Source organism: Phoenix dactylifera, unplaced genomic scaffold (assembly GCF_009389715.1).
Source record: "Phoenix dactylifera cultivar Barhee BC4 unplaced genomic scaffold, palm_55x_up_171113_PBpolish2nd_filt_p 000077F, whole genome shotgun sequence".
Classification (NCBI taxonomy): domain Eukaryota; kingdom Viridiplantae; phylum Streptophyta; class Magnoliopsida; order Arecales; family Arecaceae; genus Phoenix; species Phoenix dactylifera.
The window spans coordinates 463,914-488,020 of record NW_024067676.1 but is presented as its reverse complement, the minus strand read 5'-3'; the positions used below and the strand labels follow the sequence as shown (position 1 = coordinate 488,020).

Here is a 24,107-nt window from a genome sequence, read left to right as displayed (position 1 = left end):
AGTTTGAACCCTAGCCATAGCCTTCATAGGTCAAAAGGTTCATGCCACTGAAACAGGACAAAACCAACAAAGCTGCCATTAATATGTAATGCAATGCTGTTTGCCTGTTTGGTTCTTAGGTAAAACGAAGTAATTGGATTCCAGGAGTAACAAAACAATATCAATTTATGAATCAACAGCACATCTAAGATCCAAAGAGCTCAACATGATCCAACACTACAAAAAATACCTAGAACCAAAATTCATATATTGATAGGTTTTAACTATATTCTAATCATCAAAACTTGAAGATTTAAATCTATCCATATTTTAAGATGCGTTGATAATGATCCATTAAATGGATTTTCAATTTATATGTCTCATCATACATTTTACTACACTAATGCAATTGATGCCACTGGGCTTTTGTATCGAGTCAATATATAGGTTAGAAGCTTATAGAGTATATGAATTTTGATTTCTTGATATTTTTTATAATGTAGACTATGTTCAATGGTTTGAATATTTTATTTGGATAGTTTATCATTTATTTTGAAATTGTTAGCTTTTTTTTTTACATGGAGTTAATGGAAAGTGTGCAGTTCGGGTCTCTCTTTATATATATATATATATATATATATATATATATATATATATATACATAGTTAGTACGTCAATAAAGTAATCTCACATTTTTAAACCTATGTTACCCTGTAACATCACATATGTGACTTGCTAGAGCTGCTCGAGGTTGGGTCAGATGCAGGTCCGACATTTTGTATATATGGTCATGATAAATATGCGTAATATTTAGGGTTAAAAGGAAGAGTAAAAATCAAAGGCTATTTCTACATATAATTTGTGATGTTTATTTTCAAGTATTAGGAATAAATTACATTTACATCCAATAATATGAAAACCTACACTCCTTACGAGTCTGTTTGGATGATTGGGTTAAAAATCTTTAAAGATTCATGAGTTGAGTCAGTATAATCAGTAAAATTATAGGATTATAGGTTCGGTTAGGCCTATATTCATAAATACCTAAGAGTAGTTTTAGAGTGGGCTGGCCCGAATACTATATAGAGGAAAAAATATCTGTTGATTTTGCTGGTTGTACTGGCCTAATCCACAAATTCTATAGAATTTTCAGCATCATCATCCAAATAGTTTTTTAAATTTATTTTATCTAACATAACTCATAATTTAGCAGAATATTCGTCAAATTATTAATCTTATATGAGACTTAAAATTTATATTAATTTTTTTTAAAAAATAACCAAAATAATCTTAAGTGATTGAATAGCGATCTAAAAATATAAAAAAATACGTATATCTTTTTTCTCACTTTAGAATAATTTTATTTTTTAATTTAATAATAATTTGATTAATGCTGTTAATTTAATTAAGTCTAAATAGAGATTTTATAAATTATTAGGCGTAACCATAATAAATACAAAGCCAGGAGCTCTTGTAATTTACCCTACTTTTCAGCTATCCCCACTTCAAAACCTGCATTACAAATAGCTGGTTGCTGTCCGAGGAAAGACAGCGGAATGCGAGGGGAAAAGAAACTTCGACGCTTTCCGGTTCCGCTCCCAGTTTCTCCTCTCTCCGAAGCGAGAGCACTCCGATCCAGCTAGGGTTGGGGGTTTCGATCCGCCCATGCCCGCAGGGCTCCGGTGATTGGAGTAGTTTCGTCCTTCCTGGAGCTGCTCGCCGGCGGCCAGAACAGAGCCGATGTACAGCGGCTCCAGCGACGGTGAAGGGGGCCACGAGGCCGCCCCCAAGAAGATCCCTCCGGCCTCCTCCATGCCGTGGGTTCGGAACCTCCGCCGGTTCATCGGATCCGGCGCCGGCCTCGGATCAGAAGCCCTCATGGGTGAGGCCCCCTTTTACTCCGCTTCCGATCTCTCTTTCTCTCTCTCTCTCTGGTAATTTATGGTGTTTTTTGAGGTGACTTTGTGTTCTTCCGTTGAAGTTTCCCCCAAGAAATCGGGCTTTTAAGGTGCAATAGGACAAAATTTGCTAGAAGATAGGTTCTTAGACGAGTTTGGATCCAATACGAGATTTTAGTGCAAACTAGAGCGGTGATAACGTTAAATGGGCTTGGATAAACCCTACATTCCTAGTTGATCTATAGAGAAGATGGGATTGAACGAGCTTGGAATCCAAGATCCAGTACAAGCTAAAGAGTTTGTGGCCATGGAAAGCAATAATTTCGTTTGGCGCATGGAAGGGATTTTTATCACATGGTCCGCTTGAACAACCACCGGATTCAAATTGTAGAGCTAATGTTGTTTGTTTTTTAAACCATTGTCTAGTTTGCTTGGAATGTACCATCGGAGAAGTTTAAAAGAAGAGAGTTCAACATAGAGATCATTCTTTTCTTCTTTTCCTTAACTTTTCGTTTCTGAATATCACTAAATTGCTTATGTTTCTAATGATATCTTTTGTTAACGTCTAGAAACATTCCCTTCTTGCTTTTTCTGGTATTTTTTTTGAGGAGGTTACTGTGATCGTTGGTGCAAAGAATAGGATCTGACGACTCCATTGTTTTGTTTTGGGCAAAATTCTCATATATTGGTAGGAGTGTAGATTAAGTGAACTTTTGCTCATTATTTGCTCTAAACTATCCATTTTAACCTGCAGAGCTTGAAACGAAAAGGATCTTGCTTGAGATATTTAAAGAACGACAGCAGAAAAATGCTGAAGCAGGCTCCATTCCTAGTTTCTACAAAAAGGCATGCTGCAGAGTTGATTTCTGCATATTTCGTTAGTATTTTCAAGCAGTTGTGAAATATATTACATATAGCTTCAAGGATGGTCGGTGTTGGTGGCTTTATGTTACAAGGAGCTTCTTTTGCTTGGCAAATGGCCACATTCCTGATCATACCTGTTATATATTGACTGAACATGTGATTTATAAATTCTTAGATATTCCCCTAATATATATTGTTTTCTAAACAGAAGCCTGAAGAAGGATCAATCAGTCATAGGGTTCAAAGGTTGGCAAAGTACCGGTTTCTAAAGGTATTAAGCCATATACGTGGTTTGATCTTTTGAAGGTTTATGTAGAAAGTTCCTTGTGATGCTCTTTCTGGAAAACTGTAGACATATGCTCTTTCTGCTCATTATTATTTTTTGTTAGATGTTTTCTTTTTTTACTATGTATCTGGTCTGGTCCAACATGCACTCATTTTATATGCATTTCACTATTAATTGCAGAAGCAGTCAGAACTTCTTCTAAATGCAGATGATCTGGATGCCATGTGGGTTTGCTTAAGAGAAAATTGTGTGATTGATGATGCCACTGGTGCTGAAAAGGTATATATAATATACATCTATAAATTCAATCTGATTTCTTCTGGCATTTGCTTTTTTCGATCTTTTGGATGAGAGGGGAATCCATACACACTGGCTTGATGCTTTCTCGATTTAATGATGGTTTTTCTCAGCCCCTTGTACTCCTATTTTAGCCCTTTGTTAAATTAGTCTATGAATAATGGAAGTTTTAAATTATCATAAGCTATCATAAAATTAACCGGGGCTAACCTCAATAGTTAAGATTCATGTACTGGAGTACTTGTAAAAGGAGGAGGTAGTGTTCCTTGCTTAATAAATGCCTTTGTTCGGCATTGGCTACATTATATAAATCATGAAGAACCAGAAATCTATTTGTGGTTTTACATCGCAAGCCTAATGAGTTTTTTCATGTGCCATGGCTGAACACTATTGTCAATGGTTCATCATGCTTTAGTTCTTAAATTCAAACATATCCTTCTACAAGTTCACAATGGAGTCTTTGCAGCTGACAATTCTATAAAAAGAAGTCACTACCGTAGCAGGGTTATGCAAATGATTGATGAATAAGGATTTTTTGACTGGGTGGACCATGATCCTAATCTGATTTATTTTGCACCGGACCAATTTATAACTTCATATTTGTAGTATTCTCAGGATTTTTGGTCTAGTTGTGCTTTTCTATTTGATTGGCTCTCAGTCTTGTTGGACAAGAATTATGTCTGCGTTGCAAGCCTAGTATCAAGTTCCCTAATTAGATGAAGACCTGACTTGACCTGAATCTTAATACTACCCTATCCTACTTGGGAATCCAACTTTACCTGAGGACTCTACCCAATATCTAAACACTATGAGTGTTTGACCCAGTGTAGAGAGAAAGAAAGAGACACTATGACGTCTCATCTCCCTCTCCCTGATGTTAGGTGACTGGCCTGGCCACTCCGGCGAGCTCATCGTTCCTCTGCCCCTCCAATTAGCTCCTTGCAATCCTCGGCCCCTATGGCTTCGGCAAGACTGCTCTTCTTTCTGCCCTCACCATCTGCCTTTCCCTTTGTTGGTGCGGCCACCACCACTCTAGCTCCATCACCGGCAATGGTCGCCAAGCTCGACTTAAGCCCCCCTCCTTGATGTGGCCATCGGCATGGTCTCTGTTGGTGAGCGGCGGTGGGTGAGCATCGGAATGGATCTGGCCTCGCCTTATGCTACTTGATGATCCCATGTCGGGGCTGAACTCCACGATGGCAGTGAGGGTGCTAGAGATGCTCCAGATGGTGGCGTGCATGGTGGTGGTGGGGAGGAGAGGGCAGATGGGAGTGCAAGGAGATGAAAAATGAGAGGTTCTCCCCCATGCCCTAGAAGTCTCCTCGATATCAAGAAAAAGGTTGGGTTGAATTCAGGTGACTAGGTCCTTAACCTCAGTCGAGTCAGGTAATGGGTCGGGTATTGATAGGTCTATTTCCAATTAGGACAGGTTATGGTCCAGTAATCGTACTCAATCAAACTAGTCTTGACCTAAAATAGCTCATATAGTTAATATTTCTTCATGTAAAACAGAGAATAGCTGAATCTTATGTGAACTGATCCCATTTTAACCTAAGTTTTCTGTTTTTTTTTTTTTAATGATCTGGTTCAAAGTTTTTGACCTTGTATGATTTGGATTGAAATTGGATGCACATCATCTTGAACTCTGGCCACCATTTGCACCTTTAAAAGTGAAGCCATGATCTAATTATACATTATTGCCTGCCCTTTAGATGGCAATGCTAGCTATATGATGAAATCACCATAAAAGTTAAGTGGCAAGAGAGTATATTTTCAGTGTTTTTACCTACTATATGATGTTTTTTTGCATTCATATATTGGACATGTTACGAAATGTATAAGGTTTGCTTGTTACTGTTTCATATTTGATACATTTTGGGTGCCTTTGTTCCGAGTGTTTGATTCATGTGCTTATATCAACAGATGAACTACGAAGATTTCTGTCACATTGCATCTGTCTGTGCGGAACAGATTGGCCCAAAATGCCGTCGGTTTTTTAGCCCATCAAATTTTATGAAGTTTGAGAAAGATGAATCTGGAAGAATAGCCATCCTACCATTTTATCTTTATGTGATGAGAACAGTAGGTTTTGTTTCTTTGTCATTGAAAAATATTCTTACATTTATTATTTCAGTTACAGAAATGACAGCACACGTAAATTTTCCGTTACTTTTTTGCAATCAGATTATGCTAACTACTTGTTTTCCTATCAATATCCAGATGGGCTAATATAATTGATTTTTACATAATACAAAGACTTTACTTTGTTACAAAGATAGTTCTTGCTATGCATTATCAAAACTCTTTGATTCTATTTTCATGTGAAGCTTTATAATGCCAGCTTACAGTCATCATGATCAATCTTTGCTATTTCAGCTTTTGTTACTATTACTACAAGCGAGTCAAATGATTGCAGATAGATGGTGAATTAGAGCCCACAATGACAAACATGTAGGCTATTAGTTGCAGTGGTCACATAACATAATCAATGAGCCTTACGCTGGCAGAGTCAACATATTTGGATTGACACCACCATAACGCTGAAGATCTCTTCTTTGAGCATATTTATGATCTTGAGAGATCAATATATGGAGTTTTGGTTTAGATTTACCTAATTTAAGATAATCTTGCTTGGAAGTGCACAGAGTTACAATCATGTATATGTCAAGTCTAAAGCTCTTCAGGGATTGCATCCTGCCTTTCTGGATGACGGACTTCTTCATTATAATATTAAGTCTCAAGATGAGTTTGAGTGATTGTTGGGAAAGAGCAAAATTGCGGCAAGAAGAGTTTGTCAAAGAATATGTGGGTGAAGCAGTTAGTATAACAATATGATTTTCAATTAGGACATCGGCACCCTGAGGGGGATTAACCCTATTGGGAGAGGTGGTGCATCATGATCACTAACAAAGAATTTTCTGGACTGAAATAAGAAATGAATTGACTTATAATGATGAAGGACTATAAGGATGATATATGTTGATTCATTTTTTAATTTTTTTGTTCTATTTTATGGTTATTTGAGTTGCTTTTATGTAGATTCTAAGCAGTGATTAGGCTGTTATTTGAGTCATTATAGCTCCAGTGTCAATGTACTTAAGTTGCTCATTTGTTGAGGTAATTTTGGATACATATATTGGGGCTTATAAAACTTTGATAAGGGATAGGGGGACATGAATGTTCTGGTCGTATATTAATGAAAATTAATGTAGGAAATCTTTTTTTTTTTTGAAAGAAAAAAAACTCATGGATCTCCTCTTCTTGCCACTTTGGACCTTCTCTCTTTTCTTTCTCCCTTTTCCTGCTCTTACTGATTTACAATTTAGCCTAAAATTGGTACTTCCCTTGAAAAGACATGCACACGTGGGAGGAGTGTAAATTGCAATATAAAGCAGGTCACTTCATCACGACGCAGAAGCCGTTACACTGTTTGAACATGCTTGTCTTACTTGACATCCTTCATGCGTATCCGATTTTTATCCAAGCATGAAGGGACGATTCGTATCTGGGGCAGTTTGCTTGCTTGCCTTTCTCGAGCGGATGGATGCTGCGTTCTTCAATAAAACTTGCATCAGTCCCCATACCCGTGAACATGCTGGCAGACTTGGGGACGAACCTATGTTGTCTGTTGTCGCAGAAAATGTTAAGAAGTATCTAAAACAGAAAGGGGATTTCAAGGCAGCTGCAAAAGTGGCCTTAAGGCGCGTCGAGCTTGTGTATTATAAACCTAAAGAGGCCTGCGATACAATGAAGAAAGCAGATTCGAGGAAAAATACTGGAGCACAATAGATTCGATGCTCGAACAAAGGTTCGAGGCCCAACGGTAATTGCTCGCATAGCTATGACTGCAGCTCCCTAAGCCGCGACTCAACTGTAAGCTATGGGCTGCCTTTTGAGGCTAGACTGCAGCTGTAGCAAGGTGCTACAATTGCGACTTGATTGTGAGAGGCTGTGACTCCTTTTACGGCTGGCTGCAACTGTCCCTGAACATGATCATCTGAATTCGCAGTTAACAGTGCATCTTTGATGCAGTCATCGATTCTCCCGATAGGCCACAAATACCATGAGCAAACATATTAATGACGAGGAACGCATTTTTGCTATGCTATTAATACTTGTACTTGCTCTGCTATTTTGCCCAAGCCTGGCTGAGGCAAGGCCTTAGAGTAAGTCATCTTCTCAAAGATAATGACTACCCAAAGGGTGCATTACACAATAAAAACGACATCCGGTTGTAGACGTAAATGCAAGACGACGTGACAAAGGTGGTAACTTATCCTCTTCGGCAATATGAACGTCGATTCTGGAGCAAGGATGGTTACATACTCGGGAGGGGCCATCAACTTGCAATCGAGAGTGGTCCAATGAAATATACTAATGTACTGACACATGCTTGATCATACTTTTAGATGAGAGCTCACACCAGATTGAAGGGTGTGGAGTTGCCAAGATGAATATGGAAGACGACACACTGAAAAATCAGAATGATATGCTGCTAGTACAAAGAGGAAGAACCTGCTCTTTGTATCTTCGCAAAAGACAGATACAAGATAGATCTGGAAGAAATAGTTTCGTGAAGGATAATGAGAACAGTTTCAGAATCGTGGCCACTTTCTCAAAATCATAACTCTTCCTTCTATAAGCCACGGCCCTCCTTCCAGCACCTTGTAACAATCTTCTTCTGTGTTGAAGCGGAATAGGAAGAAGCCATGCATTCTTGAAAGAATCTCCAAACCCCCCTTTACCTTCTCCTTCTATTCTAAAAAAAGGCGAACATCTAATCTAGGCCCGGTCGCCTTTCTATGAAGGCGAGCAGCCCAGCCCCCCTGTTGCTTATAGTATTAAGGGTAAGCGGTATTTCGCAATAGCAGCTCCGAGAAGCTGGGCTTAGGGTGCGCCTCCTGCGGTCGTTTCTCTTGAAGCTCATCCTCTTTATGATAAATGATCCGCTTGCCCCGAAATGACCCGCCCCAATAGGAAAATCCCAATTCAATGGGCCTTTTGATACAGTCAAATAGATTGCCACAAGAGTGCCATATTTTAGGAGCCCAAACTATGTGATTAAATAAATTCTCCGGAATTTGAAATAATGTGATGGACGAACGACAGAAATTGAACCCGCGCACGGTGGATTCACAATCCACTGCCTTGATCCACTTGGCTACATCCACCCTTTATCTGGCTAAAGAATTTTTTCTTTTTTTCATTTATCATCATTGTATTTATTCTTATGATTACTCCTTTTTTTACATTTTAAAGATTGACATTCTATGTCCAATATCTCAATCTAAGTATGGAGGTCCATTTTGCTCCATCATCATAGAGCACTGCATGACCACCTGCAGCGAGGAAATTTGTACCTCGAGCGGAAGAACCGCTTTGTCGCCGAAGACTAGTAAGGTGTTGACCGCGTCGCCGTGTGATGCATGGTCCCGTAGGCCCATAGAGCATCTGGCAGCCTTTCGTGCTGGTTGCCTTTATTCTTGAGACGACCTTCATCAATATCATGCATAGCGTCTTGTTGAACGCTTCAGCAAGTCCATTGGGTCGCGGATTGTTTGCCGTAGAGGAGATGCGTCTTCTTCATTCTCTTCTTGGTTTAGCTGCCAGCTGGCCAAACATGGGCAACGCCTATTAATTCCACTCATAAGATTGTTTCAATTCCGTTAGCCCTTGTTTGTGCATTCTGATGTACGGGGCCCATTGCCTGTGCCTTCTCTCTCTGGTTATCGCTACTATGTCTCATTTATGGATGATGCATATCGTTTTACTCAGAAAACCTGAGATCAGCTCCTAAATGATTTTGAAATTGTGAGGACCTGTGCGGGTGTGTGTTTAGTCCCACATCGGTTATTCGTTGGGTAGATCTTGGGTACTTATACAGGATCAAGAAACTCAAATAGTACCTTCCAGCTAGTTATTTTGGATGAGGTCTTGGATTGTTACAAATGGTATCAGAGCGGATCCGGCCCATAACCTATGTGGACTAGGAGACACTGCAGCACGGATCTATTGGAGCTGACTATGTGTTGATCATGGTGCTTGTGATTAGATTTGCATGGATTTGAACCTTTAGCCTGATGGGGATGTTAGGGCTTAAATGGAGGGAGTATGCGAGGACCCGTGCGGGCTTGTGTTTAGTCCCACATCGGATTTTGCTGGATAGATCTTGGATACTTATACAAAATTAAGGAACCTAAATGATATCTTTCGGCTAGTCATTTTGGGTGAGATCCTGGGTTGTTAAAGAAATAATGACCAGATTTAAACCGTCATCCTTTGTTCAGTTCAAGTAGGTCGATTAGTTGTTGATGATAGGCAACTTAGGCCGCTCAAGAAAGTTAGAGATGGTTTTCTTATAGGAAAAAGAATGTTTCAAAAGAATTTTGCTTTTAGTCATGATACCCTACAATCCATTAAAAGCAGTGCTTAAACCAAATTTGAGCACCACTCACTACGTGCTAAAGGCATTGCAATTGGTGTAGTTTTCTTGCTACATTTTGATTGTACTTTTGGACCAGAAGTCCTAATTTGATTCAAAACAAATGCAAGCACATTTATGCAAAATCCGCCTCCATTTTGCTGGCCAATGATAATCATATCAATGTAATCTTGTGACAGAAAAAAACTCATAGACAAGGAATGATGTTGCTTATGGAATGCTAAGACTAACAGGTCCAACAATGCGAATTTGCAATGGATATGCTGCTGAAACATTCTAGAAAAGAATGTGCAGTTGGTCTCCAATCGTGCTACTAACAGCTTGGAAAGATGGTCATTTGCTCTGGTTCGATATAACCTATGAGTCAGTAGTTGTCATGGTTCAAATGCAGACAGTCCTTGATGTGTAACACTCCTATATGATAAATTAGGGTGTGTTTGAATGCACTATAGAATTATTTTTACTTTTTTTTTCCCGCATTGACAAGTTTTAATATTATACTTTTGGATGTTTATTATGCTATGAAATTTCATATAATCTTTGAAATAATGAAACTGACAATTTCAATTTCTACATAGAGTTGAATTTTCCAAATCTCTCCTTATCATTGTACAATATTTTGTTCTTGGCCCTTGCTTTTTGAGTAAATAAAGACCACCTAAAAAATCTCAACAATCTCAACTCTCAAAATTCATGATGTTTAAATCTAGGAAAGGACACAGTCATGATTTTGTGATTGAAAACCTCCGACGCAGGCTACCCAGCCCAGGTCCGTGGGCTAAGTATATACTAATGAACTATTTGCACTCCATATGCAGAACTTAACATATTTCTTACACATACATTAAAGTTTCAGTTAATGTTTTAGTACTGTTTTGGAATAATTTGTCCTTCTTTTTCTTGTTATTTTATATCTTTAATTTATTAACAAATATTTACTTTTTTATTATTTTATTTTTTACAATTTGGATATGTCTGTCTTAAATGCTTAAGGAAAAATAGTTTCAAGTCCTTGTTTATTATCTTATAATATAGTTACATCAAATTGATAAAAAGGAATTCCTTCTAATGTGCCTTTGAAGTTGTCCTCATAATAGAGAAGAAAAATGTATGCAGACCAGACTTGCTATTCTTCTTCATCTTCATCAGGTACTTAGACCAAATATGGTTGCAGCCTGCTAGCAATAATGGTGGACCAGAGCTGACCTAGTTTGTCTCCTGACTTGTCGATGTTTCTTCTGTTCCTTCAGTTCTACAGAATGGATGGATCACATTTATCCATCTTTTTGTTGTCTAATTGAAACCTGTATGAACTATCTTATACCCAAGTTTAAGTGATAATTGGAAGATGTCATAAAAGGGGATGGGTGAGAGGTATGCATTCTGCATATACATGGCCTGACTTTATGATGGAAAATTATGAAGATCACATGGAAGGGATGGTTTTCCATATTCTTTCATGATTGGAGAGGTGGTTACCTAGATCGCTTTTATTTGCCCAGTATTTTGGTTTGTTCGAGTTTGAATGATTGAGTGGAGAGGAAGGGTAGAAAAAGTTACTGTTTATTGGGTTTTAGCAGTGAACTGGAGGGACTTGGTGATTTTGAAGGGTGGAGAGTTCATTTTGTTTTTCGCCATCTTTCTCTTTGATGAAACTTGATTTATAATTGTTTAATTTCTCTTTATTTCCTCATGCCATGTGCAATGGAGGCTATGCACATTCATGCTGTGATCACGTTATATTTCCATTATCAGATTTTTGTATTAACTTTAGAAAGCCACAATTCAATATAAAGGCGGTTTTCTATGAAGAAATGGCTCAATTCTCTAAACACTTGATCAGTGTGGATGTAAAAGAGTTTCATGACTCATAAAGAATTTCAAGGTTGGTAAGATTTCCAGAGATCAGAATTCAAATTACTATCATACGAAGGAAGGTCAACAGTTGTGGAGTCGAGAAGTTTAATCTACTAGTTGGAGATGATATTTCTAGAGATAAATAGGCTGGAAATGTAAAATGATAATGGGTTGGTTTTAGCCACAGCTACTTTAGTTGACAAAGAGGCTTTCAGAATGAAACAGCTTGCCTATCAATGATAGGTTGTCTTTTATTTTCCGTTCTTAGTGTGTACAGCTTGCACTTATGGCATTTGTGATGACTATGGCAATTCTTGATTTCAGTCGTATATGGCAATCCATTCCTATTTGTTTATATGGCAATCCAATCCTATTTCATCCTGTGTTTTACTTGCCTAGAAAAACTAGCATTACTGGTTATACTCGGATTAGTCTTCCAATTTACTCTTTCATTGTGATGAGTTGCTTTCTTCTTTTAGAATTCATGATTGTGACATGCTTAGTTTATAATTAGTTCTCCAATAATTCAGTTTTCTTTTGCATCAGGTTTCGCTTACTCAAGCAAGAATTGATATGAGTGAGCTTGATGAGGATTCTGATGGCTTCCTTCAACCTCATGTGTGAACTCTTATACACTTTTGACTTATCAGTCTTTCCTGGTCGTTTATCAAGATATCTTATGTAGGTCGACCTCATTGCAACTGCAGGAAATGGAGGCCTATATAAGAGGTCTGATTCCTAATCTGGCACAACTCCGGGATATGCCTGCAGCCTTTGTTCAGATGTATTGTCGTATAGCTGCACACAAGTTCTTTTTCTTTTGTGATCCTCATAGGCGAGGTTTGCCACTGTAACCAGACTGCAATAGGAAGTAAATACCAAAGAATTGTTAAGTTTAAGATACCATAAAACGAAACGTTGAGCCCTTTATTTCTTAGATTTCATTACAAAATTTGTCATCAAATATTAAGGAAGATATTTTTTGGGGACTCGTAGGGAAAGCATGCATAAAGAAGGTGCTTCTTAGTAACTGTCTCCAGGAGCTCATGGAACTGCACCAGGTAGTTCTTTGGCTGACTACTTGCATCTCATTGACGTTTCTTTCATTACTGTACTTTGCTCTGCTTGCAGAAGAAGATGCCATCATCAAGGATTTGATGCATGATTTATTTTTGTTATCTTTTGTATTTGATTGATAAAATACTTCTACTGGAACTGGACTAGCAAAATAGTTAATAACCCAAAAATACCATCATCATGTGTAAAATCAGATCTTTCAATTTTATTCATGATGTTTACTCCCTCTATATACAATTATGGGTATCATTCTAAGGATTCATAGTTTGATGACCTATTCTTTGTCAGTACCAATTATTGTATCACATATAATGTTGCACTCTTGAATGAAGACCTTCTTGAGTGTGCCTGGGTCTACATGTATTACTTGATCAGTAAATTTTAGGAACTAATTGTAATTTGGGGGAACATGTGAGAAATAAATGTGCAGTAGATCTTACAAAAACTCAAATTCATACATCTAGGCAGTCTGCATGTATCCCTTCACTGTATATGCTTGAAATATGAATGCAAGTTATTTTCACCTAAGGCCCTGTTTGGGTAATCTAGGAAAAAATTCCAAAGAATAAAAATACTCCGGTAATCTGGTGATGCACCAAGTGATTACTACAGCAAAACATACTCCACTTTTCTGGAATTTCAGGTATTTGGATGGCCACAGGAAGTTTTTTTAAGGAAATGTGCTCTTTCATGAATAGGGTGCATGCCGTGCCAAGTGTCGACTAGTGAATCACGATAGCCGGTTGCATGCCGTGTATGTTATGCTAAGCACCAACTTGTGGATCATGGCACCATGGACTTCATGATGTACCTGGCAAAGACCACAGAGGTCAGTGTGTCATCATCGCCTCCCATGTGCAGATGCAATGGTTGCCAATTGGCCATCCAATTGCATCTCAACAAGTATAATTTAAGCAAGGGAACCAAAAGTTTACATAGGTATATGGAAAAGGAATAGTCGAGCTGAAGAACTATACTTTTAATAAAATTAGTTGCAAACATAGCTCACTCCAACCACCAAAAAATGGGGTGAGAAATATGCCTACATACTGACATTAAAATTTGCAGGGTGTACAATCGCATGCATGGAACAATCGGGAAGAACCACCACATTAGTGGAACCTACACAATCTGACTAAGAGTAAGATAAGGCACTTCAAAATCTTGATGAAACAAATCAAAATCATGAAATCATTAAAAGGATCCATCCATAGCCCTCAAAAACATTATATCGAGCATATCGTAGGCATAGGAAAGTGCCCTCATCCAAATGTGGGCATAGAAGGGTGCTAAGCCCTCATAGAAAATACATGACCAAGCATCATCCATCCTAAGCCCTCACAAAACATACATCAAGTACATTGTGGGCCTAGGAGGGGGTCACCTTCCATTCAGTAGTCCAAAACACAGATCCTTCAATAGAAGAACAAAGGTCATGAGAAAATCAAACCAGATAATTCAATCCTCCATGAAAATTCATCACCACTCTCGGATCTGCAAACTTGATAGCAAGAGATCATACCTCGGGAATGGAGGAAAGGAAGACCAAAACAAGATTCATCTGAGTGGGAAATGGGCACCTTGCTCCTAGGTGCAAGAGCAGGAGACCAGGGATGAGTTGAGCAGCCGGTGGAAGAGAGAAAAGGGCGAGGAGCAGTGCCAAAGAGCCCGGTCCACCCCCAATCTCGAAGAAGCCAGCCCAATAACTCGATCTAAGGAGTGGATCAGGTGAGATTGGCTCGCTGGCAATTGGAAGAAAAAGGGGAGGAGAGAGAGAGAGAGAGGGATCTGGTACTAGGAGGCTATGGGAACTGGAACCCCAGAAGTGGAGAGGGATTGTGGGGGTTAAAGGGTGAAGAGAAAAAGAGTTTTGAGTAGGGGAGTAAGAGCAAGAGAGAAGACTTCTTATCGCTGGTGCCAACATCATCGCCATGTTTGGTGGAGGCTGTTGGTTTGGGTGGTGGGTGTCATCGGCATGTGTTGGATACCCTATGGTAGGAGTGATTAAGGTAGGAAAAGTAACAAGCGAAGGGGGAGGGGACCATGATGGGTGAAGGCCCTGATAAACATTGGATTCTCTTTTCCGCGGGTTTGGTTGGAGTATGAAAATACTCAACTGAGTCTATACCAGGGTATTTTCATACTTGGATATCATTTTCCAAACACCCCCATGGTGTTTTTTTTTTTTTGCATTAGAGATCAAAAATACCAGAGTATCAGGAAATACTCTAGTATTTTTAGGTTAACTGGGTCTAAATCTTTAGGTGTTATGCAGTGAGATTCTGCTCATGTAGCATAGTTGTCATTGTGCATACATGATTACAAAATGGAGTATTTGATGGTATGGAAGGCAGAATATCTTTCCTGAGAAAATGTAATTGATATAAGAATGAAATTCTATCTGAATATGCTTTATGTTACTCCTATTTGTACCATATTTTATGCTATTCATACGACACTCCTGAGTTATGTGTCATGCGATGTTGTTTGATTCCTAAATGGCTGTATGCCTGTACCATGCCATAACCTGCAATGATGCTTGTACTGCTTCATGAAAGATGTGCAATCATGTAGATGGAAACTTCTGTATGTAAGAAAATTTATGGTGAAAAAAACTTTTCCCTATTCCAAATTTGAACTCGAATTGTAATGAACATTTATTCTACACAGGGATTACAAGTAAGTCCAGGCAACAGTATTAAAATAACATTAAAAAGAATACTATTAAAAATGCATCCAAAAATAAGTTTTGTTTGTTATGCATGGACTGCAATGGTACATAATATCATGTCTCACGTTACTGTGAGACACCTAGGCAGAGATGTATTCTGCTTTACCCAGATATTGGGTCAAAATTGTTCTTGTGAGTTAAGAAACCATTTTATATTGATTAAGGAATGTATTACTTTTAGAAATTATGCTGTTGTGGATATGGAATGATCTATGGCCAGATAACCCAGTGGATGCTGTGACAACATGTCTTTGGCTGTAGAATCTATCTCTGATGTTTGCTTTACATGGCCATACCTGAACACTATAACCTATAAGGCAGCTGACATGTTAAAAGTGTTAACAAGACCCAGCAGTATGGTTATGAAAAAAGATTATGGAAACTGATTTGTATTTACTTGTGTTAGTAACAATAGACAATGTGAGCTACATTGCTACCAAGGTGCAAAAAAAAAAAGGCAAATTAGGACCAATTCAACTTCATATATGATAGCTTTTATCTTGAATTGCCAAAAATTCTGTTGACCTTTTATAATCCAAAATTCACCTCATTTGAGAGCCAGATTAGCTAGTATCATGTTTGGGCCAGCCTAAAATGAAAATTGGCAAGGGAGAAAAGGACCGTGTACTGAGCATTCATTGTCCAAAAATGTCTCAAAAGTGACACATTCCAAACTATCAGCATATTTTTTACATGTTTTGATCATGTATAGATGGGAGTAAGGCTCTACAACTGCTTTTTAAAGAGAATAATTCACACGAGTGGGATTGAGGGTTAATGAGGTATGGGCTTCAGGGGCAATTAATTTGTTTGAGCATCTCATCTTGATACTGCATCGATCATTTTCATTCCTTTCGTCTTCTCTCACCATTTTCTCATTATGTCAATGATTATAAGAATTTAGGGATACTTATCACCTGAACTACAATTAGATTTTCTTCCCTCTCCTTTTCTTTTTTTCTACAATTAGAGATTGCCATGAAATTTGTGCTGATTGTATTCTGTGCCATGCATAGGTGGATAATCTATGCCACTTATATTGTGAGCATAATGGAATTAAACGATATAACATTTCAAGGGGTCCAAGCATTCAGAAAGTTTTCATATTGTTCTGTTAAAAATTCATTTTTTGCCCCATTTTCTCCATGCTTCTCGTGAACAATTCAAATTTTTGATGTTTGTCCTTAAGGTTCATCTTTAACACCCCATCATTATCTTGTTGTCAGAGGCTCCCAGGCTTTCCTTTCAATACTTTGCCTTATGCAAAGTGTTTTACTGTACAAATATATCTTCTCTAAAAATAATGTAAATATGCTTCAAGAGGACAAGAATAGAAGATTTTTCCATCGTTGACGTCTAAGAAATTATTCCATCTGACGTACTCTCCCCTGGATCCGGGAATAGCGATATGAACTAAATGTCCTGCCCAAGCCAACCAAGGTACGCTGAACCGGTACCGGTAGACGTACCGGTCGCCTACCGGACTGATTCGAGACCGGTTTGTACCGGAACCGGTCCGGTACGAACCGGTCTTTGTTTATTTTTTATTTTTTTTGGTTCGTGGACGCGCGTGAAAATTTTTTTTTTTTTTGGTTCACGCGGACGTGCCAGAGCTGGCATTTATGCCCCGCGCGGATGAGCTGGCCGTGTGGGGCGATTCCCAGCGTGGAGAATGTAGAACCGCACGAGGAAAGGCTCGAGGGGATCCGTGCGCAGGCGCGCTGCCCTGCGCCCGCGCGGGGCGCTCTACCCCGAAGTTTACGGGCCACGTGCTCTCACACCACAGCGCACACGCTGTGGTTTAAAATCCACAGTGCGCGCTATGGTTAAAAAAAATTGGTACTGGTGCGAACCGGCTCCGGTACGCATGCGTACCGGTCGGTACCAGCCCGAAAACAGTTAGAACTGGTACCCGGACTGCTGGAACCGGTATCCACGCTGTCCGGGTACCAATTCCAGGTCGGAACGATCTGTACCGGGCCGAACCGGCCGGTACAGACCATGGTTGAAACCAAGATTTGTTGTACCAGTACGTACCACCTATATTAGGTGTATGTCCGAGTCACGGTTTTGCTGAATCGATCTTGTACTGTGAATACCTATATTGTGTCAGCATAATACTGATATGGGGTCCGGTACCAAGATTGCTAACCTTGGTTGAAACTGCAAAGAAATTGGTGCATGATTTCATGATAAATTATTTAATGAAGTGGTCAACTTTGGAATGCTTTTTTTTTTGTTCTATCCTTTGAGCATGGTGAGGCAGTCCAATCATTGAATCATATCTGGATCCATCCTGAAAATACAAATTCCATATCCTTGTTCAAAAATAGGAAGTTCCCTTTGTTCTAAAGGAAATTAATTTTGATGAACCCCACGTTTATGTGGTGTGGGTAGGTGAATTGTTATGTTTCTGATTCCACTTCTAGATTGTTAAGAATCTTTTAGAGCTGACTCAAATTTTTATTTCAGGAAAGTGAGGAAGAAGTTACTGATACTGAGCAGGCAGAGAATTGGTTCTCTTTAACTTCTGCCCAACGTATATGCGGTATGTCTATTGTTCTATTATATCAGATATACTTTCCGAATTTAATAAATTTATATATATCCTGTTCTGTATGCATGAAGAAGTGATGCTGGCTTTGTTATAATTTTACACCCATGTTGTTATGGGCATTATGATATACTGGTGAAGCTAAGAACAAGCAAATGAATTTTGAGCAAATAAATTTTGACCAACAATATTTGATTTTGAACTTGTCACTTGCAAGTCAGAAGACTCGCAAAATATTTCTTTATATGTTAGTCGGAATGACCACATAATCACAAGCAATTATCTATTTCCAATGTGTTCCGGGATCTTCAATGCAACTACAGTCATCTGGCAAACAATATAGAGGTCCGACAGTCATTCATAGTTTTATGACACAATCTGTTTTCATTACTGTTGCTGTGTGTATGTGGTGTCTATATAATATCTGTTTCCAAGCATGCTAGAAGATGTCTTTTTATGCAGTCAGCAGGGCTATTCTAGCAACTGTACATAGGTTTATCATGTGGAACCTGTGTTCATTACTGTTTGCTGTGTGGGATTGTAGTGTCTATCTTCATTTCGAAGCATGGTAAAAAAATCTTTTCTTGCAATTATTGGTATAATTCCACTTCAATGAAGTAGCATTCTGCTTTGGATACTGATGTATAGCATGTGACATGAATTTTTGGTGGTACTTCATAGCTAGAGTTAAACTGCAGCATCCCTTAAAATATGACCCATTTGTGGTGCCAAAAAGCAACTCAATTTCCGGTCCTTGGTTTGCCTGCCATTTAACAGTCATTGCCTTATGATCAGAAATGTTATTCCTGGTCCCCTGTTGTGATGGCCATTTTGCTTTTAGTTCCTGGCCCTTGTATAGAACTACACATAATCGTGTATGAAACAAGGCACAAGTGTGTATAAGGTCCTTGGTATAAACTGTAACATAGCAGGGGCTGAAAGTGGAAGGAAAAGGAGAAAACAGAAACATGGTTAGCCCCTGACTGTTAGATGGCAACAAAACCAACATTAGACACAAGTGACTGGTGTATGATGCTAAACCTTGTTACATGATGAGCATCCTGCCTGTATACATGGAGTTGTTCCTTCCTTAATCTAGTTATATTTTGGGTATCATACTCTTAAGTAGGTGTTGTGCTGTTTGATTGGCGGTTAATTCGGTGACTTACTCAGTTGTTGACATTTTGATTATTTCATTGCTTGAAGTTTTGGCTTATGCTATTCTAAATTAGAAGAAATAAATCAATTTTAAATAAGAAGAAAATGTCAATGAATTTTATAAAAAAGTAAACATATCTCCTTGTTAAAAGTAAAAAAAAAAACAACACTTTCAGCCAAAATGTTAGAAGTTTGCTGAAAGACACTGTCAGTTCCAAATTGGTCTCTGCCACAGGCCCACAACCAAACCGTTTTGGCTCATAAATCCTTGCCATATATGATTAAACACACCTACATAAAATTGAAATTGGATTCTGTAGAAAGTCAGAATTGTTTAGAAGAGGAATAAAAGTGTATAAATACTTGTATGACCGTCAGAGTTGTGCTGACTGTACTACTATTTTGCAGATATGTTTCTTGCTCTTGACAAAGATACAAATGGGACGTTGAGCAAGCAGGAGCTTAAAGAATATGCAGATGGGACACTGACAGAAATATTCATCGAGAGAGGTTAGGAACTGAAATAAAGTAATTAGCTTGTCATTTTTGTTGTTCACTTATGCATCATCTTTCATTCATGAGCGTGCTATTGGTTGAGTCTGCAGCTTCCACATGTCATAAAAGTCTTGCTGATTTGTGGATCCAGTTTTCTATCTTTCAGAGTGCCTTTAATGTGAATTGGGAGATTAAGATGTGATATAAGAAAATCTGAGTAAAACTCATCTTAAAGGTTTAAACATTAGAACTGCCAGGATAACAGAAACAGAGATCTAATAATAAATGTCATAATATACTTTGTATATAGTTTAGAGTTTAACAAAATGAGTTTGTGTTAATTGGCATGGTTGTATTGTCAGCATATGTATGCAAAGTAAATGTAAATATCAAAGTCTTTGATAAATATAGTTTCTTCAGATTGCATCCTAGAGAAGACTAATGCATTTTAACTTGTTTTGGAGGAGACCTCAATAGAGATATCTTACCACAAAAGTAAATTTTCAAATGATTTTATCAATGGAAATATCTGTCTCTGTTTGTGCATGTGCATGTGTCCTAAGCATACGGTTAACCTAAATGAGAATGCCCTTCATTGTCGTACCTCCTTCAGGCATTTAAACCTTACTAAGTTTTATTTTTTAATGAAATTTACATGGTAGGAAGCTCAATATTATTTGGATCAAAGAAATATCTAAGAATCCTAAGCTTCATTTTAAACCTACATAAATTTCTTGACACAAATGAAGTCCCATTGTGGAGACCTCAGACACTTCTAACTAAATTCTGTAATTTCAAAGATAACAAAAATATAAAATTCACGCTAGACCTAGGCCCAAAATCTAAAATATAACTAATTTGCTTATGGAAGTGGGATAATTTTATTGAGTTACACTCCAGCATTAGCTAGCTGTTTTTTCCCTTCCTGAGCAGATAGGTGCTCCAGCCTAGTTTCTTTAGCATACTTTGACTTCTTACCTTTGAACATTTTAACCTACCATGACTTATTGTTAGTAAGCAACTTGGTACTTCCTTTGATTGAGAAGCAGTCTGTATCATATTTGACGGATTTTATTTAAGAAATATTTAAGTACCTGATTGTGTAACAACATATGAACAATGGAGCAATTATTTTCTCAGTATTAGTAGGTCCTCTTCTTAATAATTGAAACAGTGGGATACTATAACTGTTATCTTTAGTTGTATATTGTTCTTGAACAGTTTCTTCCTCATACAACCTATAACATTTCTTCCTCAGTGTCTATCAAAATCTTATCAGCATGATCTAGTAAGAACTAGCCTGACATCTGAAAATATATACTACTAAGAAAGTTGGATAATCTAGAACTGATTTAATGTGCTAAGGTATGATCCTGTATAAAGCTCACTCATAGTCTTCTTGTTCAGAGCTAGTTAGTTTCTTTACCCGTGCCCCTTCTCCCTCCCTCTTCCATGTGTATCCTTCATGACTTCACTAACTCCACCATATTTACAGAATCTGTGTACACAACATGAGTTGAGTAGGGTTTATTTGACACTATTTGCTAACTTCTATTTTTATGCCATCCTGCTTGTCTGCCATCTTTTGCCAATTGTAAAGTGCATCTAGCTTGAATTAAGGGCTATTTGCAAGTAACATATTTTAATTTTGATCTCTGGAGCCAGTTATTTTAGAGATATTTAGAGTTCTGGTCAGTTATTTAAAGTTCTTGGTGGTGATTCCAATTAATTTCTGCAAATTACATAATTTCTGGTCAGAGATATAGATCACTTGATTCCAACTGATGTTTGAGATTGCTGCAAATCTATGTGAATATTAAATATTCAGCTGCTGGAGCTTGCTTTTAAAATCCCCTATATACGATACTTGATTGTGATCTAATCATTATATCTGACTTTGCATCCTCATCTGTTCTTGCTTGTATGGCTGCATATCCTAATAGATTTTCTTAGAATTTTCATTTCTATTGTTTCAGTTTTTGACGAACATGTACGCCGTAGTAAAACTGGAGGGGGGAATTCTCGTGAGATGGACTTTGAAAGTTTTCTTGATTTGGTTTTGGCTCTGGAAAACAAAGACACTCCTGAGGGATTGACATACTTATTCCGATGCCTTGATCTTCATGGAAGGGGCTACCTCACAACGGCCGATATTCATACTCTGTTTAGGTAACTTATTCTTTCATTTCCGATCAAGTCATTGTTGGTCCATGTTGACTATGTTGCCTGGCATAATAGTCAAATATACAATGCCAGTAATTAACCATCTTTTCTTTTCTTTTGTCAATATTTCCATGACCATATTTAGTTGTCAATTTTCTAGTGAGAAATTTTTGATATTCTTTACCTCCAGTTGCCTGAACTACTCCCTATAGAAGGTATTTTTTTTTTTCCTTTTTTCCTTTTTCCTCTTTTTTTTGGGGGTTGGGGAGGAGGTGTTGTTTAGAAGAGGCCATATGATAGCCCTCCAACAAATACCCCTATCACCTGGTGAAGGTAGGATTTGAACGCATCTGGTACCACCACCAAGTGACTTTACCAGATTGGCAAGCTGGCACCTTTGCATGTTATTATGTTTTATCCATTCATGATATGGAAGAAAAGAAGGGTGGCATATGAAAGCCTAGATGTTAACCCGATACAGTCTTCCTACATTAAATTTGTAGTTTCCTGCTTGTGGTACTTTGAGAAAGTTCTGCAAGTCTCAAAATACAAGACATTAAGCAATTCTAACCACATAGACAAGACATGTCATCTGCAAACCATTCTTCATTTTTCTCTTTTTGGGGAACCAAAGAAGAAATGTTTGTTATGTGCAGATCACTTTTCCTGCAAAGTTATTTAAGAAACTGCAATTTTCTGCTAGTTTTGATTTTTACTGAGATTTTCCCCCTCCCCCTGTATTTCTTATGTCCAAATCATTTGTTTTTTGTTTAGATTCCTGCTTATGAGATTATTTTGTTGTGTTTTATGTTGTAGCGATGCAGCATGTTCATGCATATGGTGAGCTACATGATATGTTTGTCATTGTTATTAGTATCTTCTTGCTAAAATATTGGTTTCTGTTAAAAGTTCGTGCCTGGTTGACTTGCCGATAAATAGGCACAACATTACACCCTTTGTTTTGTAAGATACATCAAAGAACTGGGAATGACACTCTCTTTTGTTATCATCTTTGATAAAATGATGTTTCTGTGATTGCATGACAGTGGACCTGACTCTTGGTCAGTATTGTTTGTCCACTTGTTATATATGAATTTTGCTGTTTCTACCTGTTTTGCTTGTCTCATCATCCTCTTGAACTTGTTGACTTAATTTTTTACTTTTATTCCAGAGATGTGCACCAGAAATGGATTGAAGGTGGCAACTACGAGCTATGTATCGAAGATGTAAGGGATGAAATCTGGGACATGGTCAAACCGGCTGACCCTCTTAGGATAATGCTTAATGATCTTTTATCCTGCAAGCAAGGTGGAACGGTTGCCAGCATGCTTATAGATGTACGAGGTTTTTGGGCCCACGACAACAGAGAAAACCTTCTACAGGAAGAGGAAGAACCAGAAGAAGAGTGATAGACAATATCCAGTCAATGCAGAGGAAATTATATCCAGTAAACTGGATCATGACATCTGAATCTTATCCACTTAGTAGCCTTCTTTGTAAAAGCTTTCAGTTTTATGTATTAGCTGCAGTCTTCCTAAACACAGAAAAACTACTAATTATCATTTATCACTTCTCGCTATGTATGTTATTCATATGCAAAAAAAAACAACTTGATTATAAACTAAATTGACGATTTGAATGTTGTAAGAAGAAAAGACTTATGCACAATGATGTACTGACAGCAATGTTCTGTGGTAACCATGTGGATGTATAACATAATTAAAGGGCATGCAAGGGAGCTTTGCCGGGCTTTGCATTTCCCATATTTCCAGATGGGGATGGGTCGCCGTATCGATAATGGAATTAGAGAGGGACACTTACCATCAGACCCTTTGCTGTGTCGCCTTTGGTGCAAAACTGTAATGACCCTTGGTTCCAAGGCCTGGAGATATCCTTTATTTGACACAGTTTTCTTTTAGGACTTGGAGAACAGTGTGGTTGGCTTCGCAGCACGGTTATGCCTGTTTCCATGTGCAAGTGTAAGCATATAATGGCCACTGAAATCGGGGGATGGGAGTACAAATTTTTCAGATCATATTTAGAGTGTATACTAGTTTTTAAGAACTGTTTGTTTATCTGCAATCGAATTCGGGCAGCTTATAGATGCAGAAACTGCAATGGAAGTGCAGGTGTTTGTAACAAATATTTTTGGTTAATGACTTATAAAATTGTTTTGGCCTCTAAAGAATTATCCATCAGTCCATTAAAGCTTCAAAATTATTTCATAAGTCCCATGAGCTGTATAAAAGATGTCTAAAACTGTGTATTGATATAGGGCCGTTATTATGGAATATTGAGCTCCATCT

General features: G+C 38.0%; 1 protein-coding gene and 1 non-coding gene across 2 annotated transcripts; both read left to right on the top strand.

The window, feature by feature from the left end:
• Positions 1-1,493: 1,493 nt before the first annotated feature.
• On the top strand, positions 1,494-23,477 carry LOC103717815 (probable serine/threonine-protein phosphatase 2A regulatory subunit B'' subunit TON2). Its single transcript, XM_008806342.4, has 12 exons — positions 1,494-1,861; positions 2,632-2,723; positions 2,950-3,012; positions 3,208-3,306; positions 5,248-5,406; positions 12,170-12,241; positions 12,331-12,463; positions 12,620-12,684; positions 17,904-17,979; positions 19,552-19,653; positions 21,615-21,807; positions 22,973-23,477. The coding sequence occupies exons 1-12, from the start codon at positions 1,720-1,722 to the stop codon at positions 23,208-23,210; spliced, it is 1,434 nt and encodes a 477-aa protein (XP_008804564.1). The 5' UTR covers positions 1,494-1,719; the 3' UTR covers positions 23,211-23,477.
• LOC113463438 lies at positions 22,245-22,362 on the top strand. Its single transcript, XR_003387645.1, has one exon. It is a non-coding gene; the product is annotated as a small nucleolar RNA snoR104 (small nucleolar RNA).
• Positions 23,478-24,107: the final 630 nt, after the last annotated feature.